The 19,885-nt window shown below is 36.8% G+C and overlaps 1 protein-coding gene across 1 annotated transcript in view; it reads left to right on the top strand.

The window, feature by feature from the left end:
- Window positions 1-19,885, top strand: part of FAM171B (family with sequence similarity 171 member B) — a 76,855-nt gene extending 56,970 nt beyond the window's left edge. Inside the window, exons 5-8 of the mRNA XM_004477041.4 lie at window positions 3,023-3,193; window positions 5,910-6,026; window positions 14,934-15,051; window positions 15,303-19,885. Coding sequence (XP_004477098.2) covers window positions 3,023-3,193; window positions 5,910-6,026; window positions 14,934-15,051; window positions 15,303-16,644 — 1,748 coding nt within the window. The 3' untranslated portion in view covers window positions 16,645-19,885. The remainder of the gene's footprint in view (window positions 1-3,022; window positions 3,194-5,909; window positions 6,027-14,933; window positions 15,052-15,302) is intronic.

Here is a 19,885-nt window from a genome sequence, read left to right as displayed (position 1 = left end):
GTCCATTCACTGTACTTTCTTCTGTGTCTGTATTTTTTATTTCCCTCCCCACCTTGTGGCTTGCTTGCTGCCTGTTCTCTGTGTCCATTAGCTGTGTACTCTTCTGCATTTTTTTTTTTTTGGTTGTCTCCTTTTTTGTTGCATCACCTTACTGAGTCAGCTTTCCACAGCGCTTGTGGGCTGGGTAGCACTCTGTGGCGCCCGGGCCGGCCGCACTCTGCTGTGTGTGGGTGAGCCTGCTTTCGCAAGGAGGCCCCTGGACACGAACTCAGGGCCTCCCATATGGTGGATGGGAGCTTGACTGATTGAGACACAGCCACTTCTGTATCATCTACTTTTGAGACCATTTAATGTTTCAGTTATCCTGAGAAAGCTGCCAACATTTAAAAAGTTCTAGAGCAGTGTTATCAAATGGGGATATTCTTCTGCTCAATCTAATATGGCAGCCATTAGCCATATGTGTCTACCTGACTCTTGAAATATGACTGGTTACAACTGAGAAACTAAATTTCTAATTTTATTTAGGTTAAATAGCCACATGTGGCTGGTGGCTACTGTATTATACTGCACAGTTTTAGCATCCTGTGACTATAAAAGTATTTTTTTATAAAAGTCATCTTTTTCCTTTATCATCTTTCAATTCCCCCCCATTCTGTTCCTGTAGCATTCTTTTTTCCCCTCTGCTTTGGGTTGGCATTATCTCAAATGGTGGGGTGTCAGTCTCAGCAGCTTCAGCTACATTTAGTGTGTGAAGCCACTAACTGCATAGAGCTAGGGGGTGAGTTGGGATTGGGGTTGAGACTAGGCAATTCAGAAAGCCAGCTGGCTGGCTTTACTTAAGTATTTTGATATAAATATTATAATAATTACTTAAAGATTATATAATACCTTATTTTTACTTATAGTCTACTAGTCTACTAGTTTACTTATAGTCTACTAGTGTATGACATTATTTTGTTCATCTTATGATTAGTGTTTACTAGAGGTAATTGTCCTATATCATATGTGAAATGTCTCAATAAGCCAGAAGATGCCCTGTATGATAACGAAGTAGTGATAATGAGAACTCCTTCCCATGGCCTCTGTCTTAGTTCATGAGGGCTGCTCTGATAAATTCCACACAGTGGGTTGGCTTAAACAACAATTTATTGGCACATGATTTAAGGACTAGAAGTCCAAAATCAAGGTCTTGGCAGGTCACGCTTTCTCCTGGATGCTGGCTTGCTATAATCCTTGGGGCTCCTAGACTTGCATCTCTGCCTCCATCACATGTGATTAGCCTCTCCTTGTGTCTGTTCCTCTCGTTTCTTCTGACTTCTGGCTTCCCTGACAGCATGTGAATTTCCTCTTCATAAGGCCTCCAGTTGTAGAAAGTAAGATCCGTCGTGATTTAATTTGACGACACCTTGACTAATAATATTATCTTCAAATGGTCCTGTTTACAAATGGGTTCATACCCCCAGGAAGGCAGATTAAGAACATGTCTCTTTTGGGCTACATGATTAAATCCTTACAGCTTCCTAGGTCCTATGCTATCCTTGCCTTTCTCTCCTAGCCTTTGGTCTCTCTCCAGCCTCTTGGTCCTTCTTTGCCAGTTATGCTAAGCTCATTCCTAATTTGGAAGCTTTGCACTTGTTTCTTCCACCTGGAAAGCTCTTTAGATCTTTGCATGGATGACCGCTTCTTGTCTTTTTGGTCACAGCTCAAATGTCACTCCGAGAGGCCTTCTCTGACTACCTAAGTACATTGCCTTTCTAGATTTTCTTCACAGCACTGGTAAGGTACCTTCAATCATGCACTTAGATTCTGGTGGGGGACGCTGACGATGAATAAAGAAATGCATAAACAAGGGTGGTATATTTATAATGAAGCTTGTGAAAATTATTGCAGGCTACATCAGAGAGCATGTACGTTTTGTATCTTTGGTGCCTTCGAAAGTACATGTTGCCAGGAGGGGCCCCATAAATATTTGTTAATTGAATGAATAAAACCAACTTTTAAGTTAGATTCAAAAGTTTAGCCCCAAGGAGCAAATATAAGTAATAAGTATATTTTTATCCAATTATTTCTAGTGTGTTAGGAAATTACTTAGAAAATCTTTAAAATTCTAAAACTCTCTGTAGAAAATTTATACTGTAATTTAGCCTTGTCTATAACCATACTATTTTATTCATTGGAAATATTCTGTTGTATATTTTAACTTTGTCTGGCATTGCTAGTATTTTAAAAACAAAAAGGAAATGTACTTTCTGCATTTTTAAATGAGAGTAATAGAAACTGATAGACAGTTCCTGATATTTAAAAAGCATATTATAAATAGTATAATAAAGTCTTTAAAACCTTAGTCAAAGCACTGTAATCAATATTCCTATTAATCTCTCTTGTCCCTAGGTTTCAAGCTTTGAATTCTCAGTAACATATCAGTTCTTTCAATTGTGCTGTTAATAATCATGTATATTTTAAGGCATATTTATTTTATAAGTTAATATATTGCATAGTGATTTTATGTTGCATTGTCAAATTTACCCATTGAAAACTGCATTTTGAATTAGAATGCTTTTTATATAAGGTAACTTTAAGGACTACAGCTAGGTCTGTTTTAGTTCTCTCTGAAACAGATGGGAGAAGAACCAAATAACTTAGATCCATCGCTGCCTTGATGATGTAGTATAGTAGAACCTTTATTTGGGTATGATAGTAGTGAGATATGTTTTTTGGTGGTTGGTTTTTAGGTTTTTGAAAACGAATTGGATTCTAGTGCCCTTAAAAATAAGGTGCCTCTGACAGAATTAGATATCTTAGGCTTTTACTGATTTGTTAATGTTTCATAAATATAGCCTGTATTTATTTATATTAATTTTTAAAAGTCCTTAATGAGGGTCCAGGATCTACTTGACATTAAAATGGATAACACTGGGTGAAATAAAAGAGCCAGATAATTTAGATACATAGTAATTTTTCATTAGTATTTAACTTTAGCCTGTGTTTCAGTATGATTTTAATAAGATGTCTTCTTCTTCAGGTTTTGAAAGCATTGAATTGACTCCTCTTGCTGCAATATGTGTGAAAATTTATTCTAGAGGAAAAGAGTTAAAGGTTGATGGCTCTATTCAAGTGTCTCTCCCCCTCCTACATACAAATGGTATAAGTGCAGGGGACCATATACCTGCCTGGACATTTGATATGATTACAGGTACGTGAACTAGATAAAAAAACTCTGAATATCTTGAATATTTTTCTTTTGAATATTTGATTCTTATATCTTAAAACTTGGCATAGCTTTAATTTTTCAATAATATTACAATTTTAAGTACTTTGTCAATGACTAAAATTGGCCCTGTTTTGATTAATATAATGCAACCACAGGGAAAATGATACCAAAGAATAACATTATTTATTCACACTACCTTCTTTATTCCCCCAGTAATTTTGAGGCATAAGTGAGTTTTTTTTAAAAAAGTTACTCCTCCTTTTAGAGATTTATTTGGATAGGTAATATGAACAAATCTAAAAGCTTGTTCAAAGCAGTTGAGAAATACATGGTAATTTCATGAAAAAAAAATATTGTGTTATGAAAAGATAGGAAGAGTGATTATTTTCCAAAAATTCCTTAGGTATCAACTTTTCCCACGGTTTAGCCTTCTAAAAGAACATTTGGATGCACTTTTTCCTCTTTTGCCCCCCTTGGTTTTGTTCTCAGGGTAACATGTAAATCAGGCAGGAGTCTTGCTTAAGTTACAAAAGAATGAAAACTATTATAAGCCTTCCCACCTCTGAGAGAAAGAGAGAAAGAGAGAAATGATTGGCCCACAACTGTAAAGTCCAGTGGTAGGACTGCCTTGATGACACCTAGATGGTTTCATAGGACTTGGCTTCTTTCCTCCTCCCTCTCACTCCTGTTTCTTGGATGTTAGCACCATTGTTAGGTGTGTTAGCACTATTCTTGGGTAGGATTTCCTTTTAGAGCAGCAAGAAGCCTTTAGTGTCTCCCTCTTCCTAGCCTCAGTGAAAGAGAAAAGTGGAAAAGAGAGATTCTTTTCCTGATAACTATTACTCAACAAGCTCCTGGATTTACTACCGTTAGTAGATCGGAGTTTGTACATTCATTCTGGAGCCATTCTTTATGACTGGTGTATTAGTCAGCCAAAGGGGAACCCACGCAAAATACCAGAAATATGTTGGCTTTTATAAAGGGTATGTATTTGGGGTAGAAGCTTACAGTTATCAGGCCATAAAGCGTAAGTTTCTTGTGTCACCAAAGTCTGTTGCCATGTGTTCGGGCAAGATGACTGCCAACGTCTGCAAGGGTTCAGCCTCCCTCTTCCTCTTAAGGCTCCATGATCCCAATTTCTTCCAATATCAGCTGTAGGGTGGGATATGTCTCATCCCTCTGCCGGTGCTGGTTCCTCTCCGGGCTCAGCTGCTCTGCTCTCTCTAATAGTCAGCTGTGGAAACTATCAGGCTAATAGTTCTTCTCTCTTCCCGGGGTCTCTGCCGTGTCTAACAGAGCCTTCTCTCCTTCCTCACCTATCTCCTTCTCTGTGTATTTACTTCCCAGGGCTCCAGTATCAAAACTCCAACTCTCTGCTCTGCCCTGTCCTTTTCCAAGGGGATGGGAACTCAACCTCCTACTGACATGGCCCGATCAAAGCCCTAATCATATTTTAATTATGCCCAGAGGAACAGACCAATTTACAAACATAATACAATATCTATTTTTGGAATTCATATTATCAAACTGCCACAGCTGGCTTGTGGAATACACAGATTGACTTAGCCTTAGGTCACATGTTGGAAGTGGGGATGGAGCAATGAAATATGGAATGGGATTCATTGTAACTGGAAGGGTGGGTAGTGAGACCAAAAAACCATACAAATGTCCATTATTACAGAAGGAAAGCAGTAATATACCCTTGTTTTTAAGAAAGAGTGGAAACTATGTAAGTGACATTGGTATTGTGCTTTTGTAAATAATGCAACTGTAAATATTCTAGTCCATTTATTGGCAATGTTATTTTGAACAAGTCACAACTTATTTGAGTTTCAGTTTCCTAAACTGTTGAGTAGAGAGTTGTTTTAAAGCACTTTAAAGAAGAACAGGTGCTCTATTTAAGTCCCAATTTCTGATGGCTCCCCTTGGTAAATGCCTCTGAAACTGATCCATCTTCCAGTGACAAAACTTTTTAATTGATTTTTTATCACATATTACAACACTCTTTTAGCATGACTATTTAAAAACAATAGGTTGAATCATCCCCATCATTTCAGGTTTCTCCACCTTATTAAAATATTGTCTTACACATTGTAGGTATTTCATTACAAATTATACTGTTATACTCAAATATATACAAATATATACTAAACTTACGAATAGCTTTAGTATGCTGAAGTTCATAAAAGGTATGAGTTTTATTGAATTCTTTTGTATGGATGACAAAATGTTATTGCCATCAGATAGCATGTTTAAAAGGTTTTTTAAAAAGTAGTCCTAAAAAGTACTATATCAGTACTGGTACAAAGCAATATTTAATGAAAAAATGTATAAGGGCATAAAATACACACTACAAGTATTTTAATCAAAATCCCAGAACAGGTGACAAATAACTACTGGTTGATAAATTGGGATTTCACTACTCCTATCCTCACAGCATATCTCAATATGCATTTATAAAGATTTTATTTCCTTTGGTTATAGCAAGTCATTCAAATTATTCTATTCTATTTTAAATATTATATGGTATGTTATATCATATAGTCTATATATTATCCAATGATATATTGCCACTTTTTCACTTTGAAAAAGTCCTATAAAGTTTTTTAGGTATGACTCTCAGCAAACTCCTTTGAACTCTAAAGAAATAAGAACTATAATTAATTGACTGGTAAGTTTTACTTGCTTTTCTTTTTAGGTGCTTGGGTAAATCATGGCCAGGGAATGGTCAAGGAATATAACAATCATTTAATTTGGACATATGACGTACCACATTTGGGCTACTGGTTAGCAGCTCCATATCCAGGAACTAAAGGTATTGTAAAAATGATACAAAAAATTAATTTTTAAAAAGCAATACAAAATGGCATGCTGAAATTGATATTAGCAGATCTGGATTTTATTCCAGACATTACCACTTTCCTGCTGTAGACACTAGAAAAATCACTCAGACTCTTGATCTCAGCTTTTTCATTTCATGTGTGTAAGAAAAGGTTAAGCTACATGAACTCTAAGTTCCCGTATAGCTATAATATCTGATGAGGCTGTGAAATACAAGAAATTTTCAAATCAGGTATATTCTTTTTTAACTGTGCTATATATGAATACATTCTACTAAGATCAATTTTAGCTTTTTGATCACAATAGAAAAAGATTCTGGATACCTTAAAAAGAGTATTAGATGGCCTACTCAGCTGTCTTCTCCAGGTTGCTCCTGGAGTCCTTTGCAGTCTTTTCCTCTTTTTGTTCAAGATCATTCTAGGGAGAAAGAATCTGGTTGGGCCAACCCTGGGTCACAGCATACCTGTTGGTAGGGGTAGGAAGAGCTTTTGAATAAAAGTGTCCCCATACTGTTTCCAAGAGAGGACAGGTGATACCCCAAATGAAGACTTGCCTGACATGATGAACAGCCAGTGTAGACTGGATGCACTGTGCATATGCTGCAGAGCTGTTATTCTCGGGCTCTTTTCATTATTTATTTGGGTGATTATTTTTATTATTCTTTTGTGATTGATCTTTATTTTGTGGACCTCATATTTTTCATTTTCTTGGTTTAATTTACTGTGTAGTTTTAGAAGTAGTGGTACACTAGTAGCTTCTGAGAAAGGGTGCAAAGGAGATAAGTATTTTGCAGTCTTTCAGCTTGGAAATGTCATTTTCTTATATTTGTATATACTTGGTAATTCAGTTGAATATAGACTTCCAGGTAGGTGTATTAGTCAGGGTTCTCTAGGGAAACAGAATCAACAAGAGATATCTGTCAATAGTATGCGATTTTATGAGAGTCTCTCACATGACTGTAGGGATGCACAAGTCCAGGTTCCGCAGGCAGGCTGCAACCAGGGGCTCCAATGAAAGTCCACTGAAGGTCCTTGATGAGTTCTGGGAGACAGTGTCTGTCCAAAAACAAGCTGGGAAATATTCACTCACTGCTGGAATCATTTCCCCTTTTAAGGTATTCAACTGATTGGATAAAGCCTCACTCATTGCTGATGGCGGTCTCCTTGGCTGTTGTAATTGTAATCAGCTATCTATGATTTACCACTGCAGTAAAGTCAATGGTGACTAAAGTCCATAAATACCCTTGTATTACAGTTAGCCCAGTGCTTGCTTGACCAAACAGCTGGGCACAATTACCTGATGGAGTTCACACAATAGCCTAACCATCACAGTGGGAAATCATTTTTCTTTGGAGTTTTGAAGAGATTCTTCCATTATCTCATAGCAGCCCCTGAGCTCTTAAAAGGTCTGATCTATATTTAAGACTTCATGTTTTGAATGAATCCTATTTTTCCTCCCTGGAAAGTAATAGGATGGTCTGTTTGTCCCCACTACACTGAAATTTAATTATTCCATGTCTTGGTGTGAGTCTGTTTTCAGTCATCTAGAGCACATAAAGGGACCATCAGTTCTGGAAATGCATATATTGCAAATCTGGGAAGTTTTCTAGAATATTTTCTTTTCTCAAATTTTTTCTTCGATTTTTTTAAGACCTCCTATTTGGATGCTGGTCCTCCTGGACAGTGCTACTAATATATTTGGGGAGGGGGGGGTGTGAGTAGGAGTCATAGACTTTATGTTCTACTCTGAAAAATATGCTCAACCTTATACACCAGTCTTCTATTGAGGTTCCTGTTTCTATCATATTTTAATTTCTAAGCACTCTTTTGTCTCTCTTAATGTTCCTTTTATAGTTTTTACTCTTATTTCATTAGTATAATATCTTACCACTCTGAAGATAATATATGTTAAAAACTTTTCCCTCTTACATTGTATGTTCCCTCCAATTTTTTTTGTTTTGATCTACATCTCAGTTTGGAAGATTTGTCAAGACATTTACCACACATTGAGTTTGCTTAAACAATAAGCATTTATTGTCTCATGGTTTTGAAGCTAGAAGTCCAAAATCAAGGTGCCAACAAGGTCATGCTTTATCCCTACTCAGTACTGCATTCTACTGATGCAGTCCTCCATCACATGGTGTTCTCTTTCATTTCTTATGTCTGTTCTTCTGGCTTCTCTGATTGCCATTGAATTTCTTCCCTTTATAAGACCTCCAGTCATATGGATTAAGGCCAATCCTGATTGAGTTTGGCTACATCTAAGTAGGATCTTTGAAGATCCTTTTCACAAATAAGTTTATGTCTTAACTGATAACATATTCAAAGATCTTGCTTACAAATGTGTTCCCACTCACAGGCATGTGGATTAAGATTTGAACATGTCTTTTGTGGGGTACATCATTTAATTCCCAACGATCTGTCTTTCATATTAGAAACATGGATAAATATCTGATTGTTCTTGGCTGGCAGATCATATTGAAGAGCAGAACATTGAATACTCATTTGCAAACTACATATCTATTGATGGAGCTTATAGACTATATCATTGTAGCATGATCTGGTTAGGCCTTCTTTATTGTATGTGTGGAAATTTTGATTTTGGTATGTTTGAATCTTTTTTTAAGATTTATTTTTCTCTGCGCCCCCCCCTCCAGTTGTCTGCTCTCTCTGTCCATTCGCTGTGTGTTCTTCTGTGCCCGCTTGTATTCTCATAAGATGGCACCGGGGATCTGTGCCTCTTTTTGTTGCATCATCTTGCGTCAGCTCTGTGTGTGTGTGTGGCACCACTCATGGGCTGGCTGCAGTTTCATGTGGGGTGGCTCTCCTTGTGCAGGGGCCACTCCTTGCGTGGGGGGCATCCTCATGAAGGGGCATCCCTGCATGGGCTGGCACTCCTTGCACACAGCTGCACTGCATGTGGGCCAGTCATCACATCAGCCAGGAGGTCCTGGGTATTGAACCCTTGGACTCGTATATGGTAGAGGTACGCTCTATCTGTTGAGCCACATCTGCCTCCCTTGAATCTTTTCTAATGGGCTGATAAGATTCCCCAGAGGAGGCTCTGTCCAGTGCCAGAAGAAGGCTTGGGATCAATAGCCAAACTTTCAGTATGGAAAGTTGTCGATTATGTCCTCTGTTTTCCAGGCCAGAGGTGTGTGCACTCATGCATTTTCTCTCTTTTTTCCTTTTTCTTTTAACCTTCTCCAGAGAGTAAACCCAGAATTTATCTGCCAGGGTTAGGGAGGAGAACTTGCTTGCTGTGTATTGTTTGCAGAGCGTGTTTGGGATCTATTTTTTAAATTTTCACTATTCTCTTTTTGCCAACTTTCACTACCATTTCCTGTTTCCTATTGATAGCAGGTCCTGACCCTTTTGGGTGTCCTGGTATAAATCTAGTTGCTTCTTGGTTCTCCCACTGCCAGCTTTGTTAAGTCAACTTTCCAGTATTCATTGTTTTCTTGCTGTTGTCTCCTTTCTCATTCTTCCTTGTCCTTAGGAGTTGTATGATTTTAGAAAGAAAACAAAGCAAAACTTTTAGTGTCTTTGAGTGAGGTTTTAGGAGAAAGTCAAGGTTCAGTGCATATCATTCATTTTTCCATCTTCAACCACATGCCAGAAATGATTCCTGGCCATTTTAAACTTGACAGGAATAATCCCAGTGCACACCCTGATGCAGGACTAGGTTTCCCTGCAGCACTGACTGTTACCTAACTGTGTTAGGATTGTCTGTTAATTTGAAGGTTCTCCGAGTTTTTTTTCTGAAAAGGGTTTTTCAAAATATCTAGTTTGAGTTTTATTGTCATTTGTATTGACAATGTTTGACTTTTAAACCATGCAAGGTACCAAGATTTTTAGTGAAGCCAAAATTTAGTATCCTAATAGAAGAAATATAAGCAATTAACCATATATGATCAAAAGGAATACTCTCTCTGTTCCTATTTGAACTTAGTGCTTAAGAGATTATTTATTCAGAAAGCAGAGGGTGGTTATTTTAGTTATTCATGATGCAAAATATCATGTAGTCTTGCCAGCTGATACAAGGGATGGCCTTATGTCATTCTAGATTTGCAGCTATAATAAAATATTGATGAAAAAGAATTAATATTTAATACTTCAACTTAACTAAATCCAAATTATTTAATTTTTAATAAAAATAACCTAAGGACCATTTGAGTTTTATAGAGAAGTGTTTATTCTACTAAAAGCTAACTGAAACAACTAATTTATATAAATGACTTTATGAATTATGAAAGCTGCAGTCATTTTCTAAAATACATGGAGGGTCTATTTAAGCTTATCTGTTGGAAAAGATATTATGTGAATAGGAATACTATAATAGAAGCATGGGATTCTTAATTGGCTTGCATTAGATGCCTTCTAGTGATGCTTTAAAAATTTTATTCTGCAAGCATATTCTAGCCAAAGGAACAATATACCAGTAGTATGGATAACTTAATTGTAGCTCTGGCTACTAATTGAGTGACCTTGAAATAGGTACTTATCCATCTGAATCTTAGTTTTTTGTTTCTTGATTAGGAGAGTTGAATATGATGATTCTTAATTTCCCTAAACATTTTTGGATATGAAGTTTTCCTGTAAAATGAAAATTGATCCTACAATGGGCTAATGCCTGATGTGCTGGAGCTACTTTAATTATAATTTGGTTAATAATACACTAAATATGTTTTTATATTACATTTTGAATAGAATTCTATAATTTCTTGAGAAAAAGTTAAGTGCAAAAAATTAAAATCAAGTAATTTAAAAAAAATTATCCCCCCTTTGCAGCTTTTTGTGTGCTGTCTGCTCTGTGTCCATTCACTGTACATTCTTCTGTGTCTGTATTTATTTATTTCCCCTCCCCCCTTGTGGCTTGTTTTGCTGTCTGCTCTCTGCGTCCATTCACTGCCAGCTTTTCTGTGTTCTTGTTTGTCTCCCTTCCTTTTTGTTGCGTCATCTTGCTGAGTCGGCTCTTTGTGGTGTCTGTGGGCTGGGAGGCTCTCTGCAGGATGCGGGCAAGCTTGCCTTCACAAGGAGGCCTCGGGTGCTCCCATATGGTAGACAGGAGCTCATCTGATTGAGCCACAGCCACTTCCCTCAAGTAGTTTTTAATCGATTGTTACAGGAAAGTAGGAGACCAAGTATAGAGTTTAATAAACAGGTGTTTATTAATATATGTTTTTAAACATGCATTTTAAAATCTACTTGAATTTGAAAATACATTGTAATATTTTATCTACCCAATTGCTTTTAGTCCTGTGTACACACGCTCATACTTTTTTGCTACTGTCATGCATATAGGATTTGGAGCTAATCCAATATTATCTGCCTCCTATTTTGAAAAGCAAGTTTCATTGGGATTCTGTGGAGTGAAAATTGTTAGCGTTACCCCTTCGAGAAAACATCTATTCTTAGAAGTAGAAGTTGCATTTCACCCATTTATAAGTTTACTCTGTTGTGGCTATGGATCCTGAATAAAAATTTGCAGTTAGAATTAAGTTAATCCAGTTTCTTTTAAAACTTTGAATTAATTTCATATTGTGCAGTGTGGTACTTGGTTGCCTATTTTATATGATAAATATTTCATTATCAGTTACCAATAATGAAACTATGATCAATCTTGAAGTATCTGTTCTTACGTAATTTTGAATTTTCATTTAACAACAGCAGTGTAGTATACTTATCATGTGCCAAGCACTGTTCTAAGTGATTGTGAGTATTAACTCAATCTTCTCAACAACCCATGTGAGTTAAGTATAACTATTATTATTTCTGCTTTACAGACAAGGGAAGTAAGGCACAAATTAATAAAATGTGTCCCAGATCACATAAAGGTAAATGTTGAGACTAGGACTCCAATTTACATTCCTAAATGTTCCTAAGTCCGTATGCATAATCACAATGTTGCTTATCCAACTATTTTATTTTACTATTACTTTATTTTTGTTAAATTAGATTATGGGAAATTTAAAGGACACACCTAAAGTTCTTGTGACCCCTCAATCTCTTCCAATTTCCTTGGTACAGTTGTAAGCCTTTCATGTTTGAGATTACGAGGTAACTAGCTGTCTCATTTCCTATCATCATGCTGTCACCCTGAATATATATTAAAAGTTAGTTGATACTGTTTTATATACCTTTTCAAGGAAATTGAAGTCTTGGTGATATTGAAGCAGATTACCTCAAGATTAGTGCCAAGTAGCATTAATTTTCATGCAGCATCTTAATAGCCTGCGCTTATCACCCTAGTGCTATGAGCCTGCCTTTACTGCAGAAAAGTGTGAAACAGCAGCATTTTCTTAGGTGTCCTTTCATAACATGAGGTTAGTGGGTTGACTGTGCCTCTGCTGGACTCGACTTCTCTGGGATCAAGACATCTACTTATTCTAGTTCTTGGACATTTTGTATTCTGTCTCTTTCTTTCACTCCTGCTTGCTTTGGCAAATTCTTTTCTGAATTTATCTTTAAAATTTTCCCCGATCAAATGCAGCTAATAACAATCAACACTCCCTACTTCTATTTCAGTGTGTCGTCACACAAAGCTAAAATTAATTGGAACATCTTCTCCTAGTTTATTTTACCAAATATTTTGCTATTATATAATTTGGGTCACTATTTTTTTTCCTTCCTCACACAGCTTGGCTTGGAAGCCATACTTTATTTATTTATTTATTATTATTTTTTGTCTTTATTGTTTTAATGTTACATTAAAAAAATGTGAGGTCCCCATATAACCCCCACCCCCCCTCACCACACTTCTCCCCCCATAACAACAACCTCCTCCATCATCATGAGACATTCATTGCACTTGGTGAATACCTGTCTGAGCACTGCTGCACCTCATGGTCAATGGTCCACACCATAGCCCACACTCTTCCACAGTCTACCCACTGGGCCATGGGAGGACATACAATGTCCTGTAACTATCCCCGCAGCACAACCCAGGACAACTCCAAGTCCCGAAAATGCCCCCACATCACATCTCTTCCTCCTACTCCCTACCCTCAGCAGCCACCATGGCCACTTTCCCCACACCAATGCTACATTTTCTTCGATTACTAATCACAATAGTTCATGAATAGACTATCAGTAGGTCCACTCTAATTCATACTCTATTCCTCCATCCTGTGGACCCTGGAATGGCTGTGTCCACTCCACATCTATATCAAGAGGGCTTAGATTCCACATGGATGCTGGATACAATTCTCCTGCTTTCAGTTGTAGGCACTCTTGGCTCCCTGGTGTGGTGGTTGACCTTCTTTACCTCCATGTTAGCTGAGTGGGGTAAGTCCAATAAATCAGAGTGTAGGAGTTGCAAGTCTGTTGAGGCTCAGGGCCTGGCTATCACATGGTCGTCCAGAGATTCAGGTCCCCTGGGTATACACTAAACCCCAGCATCAACTACAGATCCAGTAAAAGTAACAGGAGAGGCTTGTGAGCGAAGATCACATCTGAATCCAGTTCCATCACACAGAAACACAGACTCCAGAGTAGGGTCAACTGACATGGCACTGAACTCCATCTGCCATGACCATAGAACCTGTGGGTCTCTGTAGCCCTCAGAAGAACCAATACCTGAGGTTGTATCTACTTTATCTGTCTCTGGGACTCTGCTGAGGTGTGCATAAGAGTGACCCCGCTGGTCTTCGCTCTTTTTGGAAACTCATAGCCATATAAACTCATTTGTCCTTTCCATTTCCCCCTTTTATTCAGGTCAAAAAGCATTTTTAACTCCTGGTATTATATGTAGACTGAGATATTCTGCTGGTCTGAGTTGGCCCTTTTATTTAAGGTCATTTTCTAGTTACATCATCAGCTGGTACTTGGTAGTAATCCCTCGGTGCCAGGGAGGCTCATCCCCAGGAGTCATGTCCCCACGCTGGGGGGAAGGCAATGCATTTACATGCTGAATTTGGCTTTGAGACTGGCCATATCTGAGCAACATGGAGTCTCTCAGGAGGTAACTTTTAGGTACCCTGCAGCTCTAAGCCTTGTTCTTATTTCAGGTGCACAGGCTCACAAGCATAGTCATTGGTATCAAGGGCTCATTGTTGGACTTTTCTTCTTTTTTGGTCTTTGCTGTTGCACTTGGGTGATTGTTGCTGTTCCTTTAGGGAATGTGATAGAGCTCCCCTGGCTAGGAACTCAGCACCTACTCAGTTGTTGTTTTTAATTGTAACCACTATGAAAATATCCAAACATTTTTATGTACCCTGTACATATGCCCTGGAGAACTCCCTGCCAACCATATGTCCCCTGTCAATAACATCCCACACCAGTATTCCTCCCCTGCCGTTGTTGAATCTCTCTGTGATCCAAAATTTCATCAACAATGAAGGGAAGCCATACTTTTGATGTTTGTTATAGCAGCATCTCATTATCTAGATACAGATTTCTGTATCAACTATTGCTGCAGTAACAAATAACCCCACTATCTCAGCGGTTTACAATAGCAAATATTTATTTGTCGCTTATATTCCAGGGATGTGTTGGGTTGGCTTCTGTTGTTAGGCTTGGTTTGTTTACGCTCAACATGTTTTCTTATTCCTGAAACCAGGTTGAAAGAATAGTGACTCTCATGGATATATTATTCATATACTACATGTCCAGAGCAAGAAGGCAGAGCCAAACATGCAAGTTCATTCAAGGTGCTCACATGTCATTAGGCAAAGCAAGTTAAATGATCGAGCCTAAAGTCATTGAGGTGGGGAAGAATTCTTCACCTATGGGGTAGCCTGCCAAGGGATGGGAGCAAACAAATAAAATTGTGTATAAATATTCAATCTACCTCATCCAGGATATGATGTAATTGAAAATTTGATCTAAAATAATATATTTTCTCTTTTCCTGTTTGTTTACATTAAACTGTGTGTGTTCAGGTATAAATGAAGAATCCGAGAGCATAACAGCTTACCACACAGTGTTTCTTACAGCCATATTAGGGGGAACAATAGTCATTGTCATTGGATTTTTTGCTGTACTTCTTTGTTATTGCAGGTAAGAACAATATTAATCAATGTTTATAAGCACAGGAAACAATCAAAGTATTCAGTGTGTGTTCTGTGCCTTACTAAGTTTATTTGTGGAAATCAATTTTTTGAACTTTAAAATATGTCAATAAATTTAAAAATGGATATATTTTAACATTAGCATTGCATTTATGATGTGCATATTGTGAGTGATTTTTAAAAAAATGAAGCTCCTAGATTATAACTTTTAGTTTTTTTCCCCCATTTCCTTTATTCTAGGGATAAGTGTGGTGCTCCACAGAAAAGAGAGAGAAATATCACTAAACTCGAGGTCCTCAAGAGAGATCAGACAACCTCAACAACACACATAAATCACATCAGTTCAGTCAAAGTTGCATTAAAAGCTGAGGACAAGTCACAGTTGTTCAGCTCCAAAAACTCATACAGCCCACAAAAGAGGGAACCACCAAAAGCAGAAGCAGAAGAAAGAGTTTCCATGGTGAAAACTCGGGACAATTTTAAAATCTACAATGAAGACGTTTCGTTTCTGTCAATCCATCAAAATAATTATACAAGAAATCCAGCACAGTCTTTGGAACCCAATATTGGGTCCAAACAACCTAAGCACATTAATAACAATCTTTCTCCATCTCTAGGTGATGCCAAAGAAGAAAACAGGTATCTCACAGGTAATGAAGAGGTGTTTGGCCGTTCCCACATTCCTGAACAGCTCATGCATATCTATAGCCAACCCATTGCTATCCTTCAGACATCTGACCTTTTCTCCACACCAGAGCAGTTGCACACTGCTAAGTCAGCTACTTTACCAAGAAAGGGACAGTTAGTCTATGGCCAATTGATGGAACCAGTAAACAGAGAGAACTTTACACAGACATTGCCCAAAATGCCAATGCATTCTCATGTACAGGCCCCAGACACCAGGGAAGAGAATATTGTACTTGAAGGTCAGCAAAGCTTGCCATCCCAAACTTCAGATTGGAGCCGCTATTCTAATAGCTTACTAGAATCTGTCTCTGTTCCTGGAACACTAAATGAAGCTGTTGTGATGACTCCATTTTCCTCGGAGCTTCAAGGAATCTCAGAACAGACCCTCCTAGAACTGTCCAAAGGAAAGCCCTCCCCCCATCCCAGAGCCTGGTTTGTGTCCCTTGATGGAAAGCCAGTTGCACAAGTGAGGCATTCCTTTATAGACCTGAAAAAGGGCAAGAGAACCCAGAGCAATGACACGAGTCTGGACTCTGGAGTGGACATGAATGAGCATCACTTGAGTAGAAAGCTCGAGAGGGAGAAAACTTTCATCAAAAGCATGCATCAGCCTAAGATCCTTTACTTAGAAGATTTAGACCTGAGCAGTAGTGAGAGTGGAACCACTGTCTGTTCCCCTGAGGACCCAGCTTTAAGGCACATACTAGATGGAGGGAGTGGAGCTATCATAGAGCACCCTGTGGAAGAGTCCCCAGGAAGAAAAAGCACTGCTGATGATTTTGAAGCCAGTACATCTCCCACTAAAAAACGGGGAAGACCACCACTAGCCAAAAGAGATAGCAAAACTAATATCTGGAAGAAGCGTGAAGAACGCCCACTAATTCCCATAAATTAATGCACATGGGTAATTGTGCTCTGCTGTTTCATGCTGTTCTTGCTTCTTGTTGTAAACTGCCATATGAACTTCTTGAGAAGTTGAGATTGGGCAATCTCATGGTCCCTGGACATGTCTCAAGCAGGGCAAATAGCGAAATAATAATTCAGTAATTGGGAAGAAAGATACAGAAGAATGCTTTTTCTGGCCTATTCTTTTTGTTTATTTTTGGATGATGAATTTGACATATCCAAGTTTTCAAACATAGTCTCAAGATGTTAGTTTTCTGAAAATGTTGCTCAGTCAATTTGGCCCTGATTCTCTTAAGAATAACATAGTAAAATGAGTTCTAAAGTTGCTTCCAAAAATGTTGCTTTTTTCCTGATGACCATTCTATGAACCTTTAAATATGAAACCTGTTTTCTTCAGGCATCACATTCTTGTGAAATACCACTATTATATTGTTCTCTGCCTATACTTGAAAGTTACAGTGGTAAATGTTCTGGACTGATGTTATCCTAGAGTTTTAAAGGCCAAACTGCATTTTCTTTTATGTGATAAATAGCATGTGTATTTTGTCATCCAAAAAGTAAATTCCAATGGCGTTTATATCAGATGGGTAAGAAGCTCCTGGATGATTAGAGAGGGAAACACCAGCTCTTTGGTTTTAGATGTAACTTATCAAAATAAATAATGAAGTATTAATTTGTTTTTTAGAAACCAGTGAAATGAATGCTCTCGTATTGAATTTTTGTTTCAAATTATCTTTCCCACAAAAGTGAAGTGAGTTTAGCTGTCAAGGAAAACTTTTAACCGATATGGAAGAAAAAACAATAGTTTAAGGCTGACATGTACATATATAATAAAATTCAGTTTCAAGATTATTATATTATTAAAAAAACCAAACTCCCATCATTTAAAGCCTATCAAACTTTATTAAAAAATCAGTGAAATAAATTTTGTTATAAACAAATTTACAAAATATGTTGAGATAAAGGAAATAAAAGTTTCCATTTTTTAATGAAATGTTGACAAGCAGAAAAAGAAATTCCATTTCCCTGAAGTTCAAAAATACTTCATAATATTAGGTGTATATTCAGATGTTACTTTTTTCTGTTGATGTTCATCAAAGATGTTTCAACTTCATCAGAAAAATGGAAATTTTCCCTTAAATCACTTCTAGTCTTTACAACATCTTTTTTCTGTTTTGGAAGTAACATATCCATATTCCTTTCATCAGTTGCAAGGAATTTATGTACACATATTCAACAGGTGTTTTTTATTTTAATTTTAAGTATTTTCAACTCTGAATTATCATTCATATGTCCTAAAAGTAAAAGATCTTCAACATAAAATCAATTGATTCCATTTTTTCTTAAAATTTCCATGAAGGCATAGTGTCTGAAGCAGCTTCCCCTTTCCCTTGGGGTAAAAATGAAATTAAATTGCTTTATTTCTCGTCCCTTAATTTTCAACATGGGAGCAACTTAGAGACCCAAGCCACATAAACAAGTTGAAAGAAGCAAAATAACCACATTAGTTTTAGTAAAATAATAGATAGATGGAAAATGAAAGACAATGGCTTTTTTCTCATGATAGTAGACTTCTGTCAGTTTTTCTCTGTAACCACTTTTGAAAATATCTAACCTGTCAGATAACACTCCTACCTTTCTCTGTATTAACCCAAAGAACTTAAAGAACTAGGCAAAACTTGCGATATTTTGCCCCCATCCATAGAAGAGATAAATGTTTTGGGCAATATCTAGGCTTATACTTTTTTTTTCTTTTTTGAGTATTGATAAGGTCCACAATTAGAGGAGGCTTCTTATTGGTTTTATACAGAAAGATGCATAAAAGGGGCATAAATAAAACGAAAATGATTTGAAAAAGATTAAGAAGTTAGTGCTCTGCTGAAGTGCCTTTGATATAGACTTGCTTTATTAGAAGGATACAATGACATCTTTCTTAAGTGTGTATTTTCTTTCTGTTAGCCAAATTAAACAGATGTGCAGTTTTTATAAATTAAACACTAGAACTAGTGTTTTACGTTGGAACAATGAATTTCGCATGTAAGTAACAATGATCTCTTTCTTTTGTGTGTCTTATTCTTTTTTTGAATCCAGCATATATTTTTAATTTCTTTATGTTGGTGTGAAGTGAGAAACTATACAGTAGAATGTTGCATCTCTTTAATTTTTGTGTTTTTGCCCCACATTTAAATAAAATTGTTTTATCATTCAGTTTGGTAATGGAATATACATATTGATATAAGGATATATTCAAGTTTACCACTTGTTTTATTCATTCATATATAAAGGAAGTGAGCATATGCATCCCAAGGGCTTTTCTAGAAATACTTGTTTGGTTTCAAAATAAAACCTTATTTTTATACACTGCACATTCTGTTCTTAATTGGGAATTATAGGCAATTTATCTTTTCTAATGATCTACAGTGTATAACTTCTCATTTGTGAATAGTTCACAAATTTCCAGTTAAAAAGCTAAAGCCATCCACATTTTCTTAACCCAAGTGATAATAGAACAATATTCAGAACTTTCTTAAATTTTTAAATTGAAAACCAACACGGTTTTTTGCAAATATGAACTTAGATAATTTTGTTCACAAATTGTTAACATTTGTATATCCTTTGGATATATCTTAAAGGCAAAATTATCCCTCAATTAACTGATGGATTCATTTACTAAAGCATGACCGTATGTATTTTTGAATACATATTATGATCTTGAGACTTTATAAAACCCATTTTTATGATATTTATGCCGTTGTGTAGGGATTAAGCCCTTTTATAATATATAATATACCACGAAGATTACAACTGTTGAGGAATAAAAGCACTTCTTTGCTTTGGCAATCATTTTTAGATCACTCTTTGTGTGTTCGAACCCTCTGGTACTAGTATGTGTTATAGGGTTTTAGAGCTCTGTGGGTTAAATATTATCTCTCAAAACTTCCCAGAAAGGCGAAGCTCAAAATTACATGCTAATTTTTAAGGTATGAGTTATTTTTCCCCAATTACCAGCATTGTAGAAGACTCTGTATTGATTTCCATATCAGACCTAGAATTGACATTTTGCCCTCTTGTTTCCAAGTGCTTCTATCTTTTGTACTCTTTCATCAAAGAAATCTCTCCTTTTGGTGTATTTATTACAGTTATTACTGTATTTACTGTTGAAAAAGTAACAATCTGAAAATTTGTAAAATGTTAAATATAGTTCATTAAAGATGATAAAAATCTAAAAA

Source organism: Dasypus novemcinctus, chromosome 7, assembly GCF_030445035.2.
Source record: "Dasypus novemcinctus isolate mDasNov1 chromosome 7, mDasNov1.1.hap2, whole genome shotgun sequence".
NCBI lineage: Eukaryota > Metazoa > Chordata > Mammalia > Cingulata > Dasypodidae > Dasypus > Dasypus novemcinctus.
The sequence above is the reverse complement of the archived record's forward strand: the minus strand, read 5'-3'. Positions and strand labels throughout refer to the sequence as shown.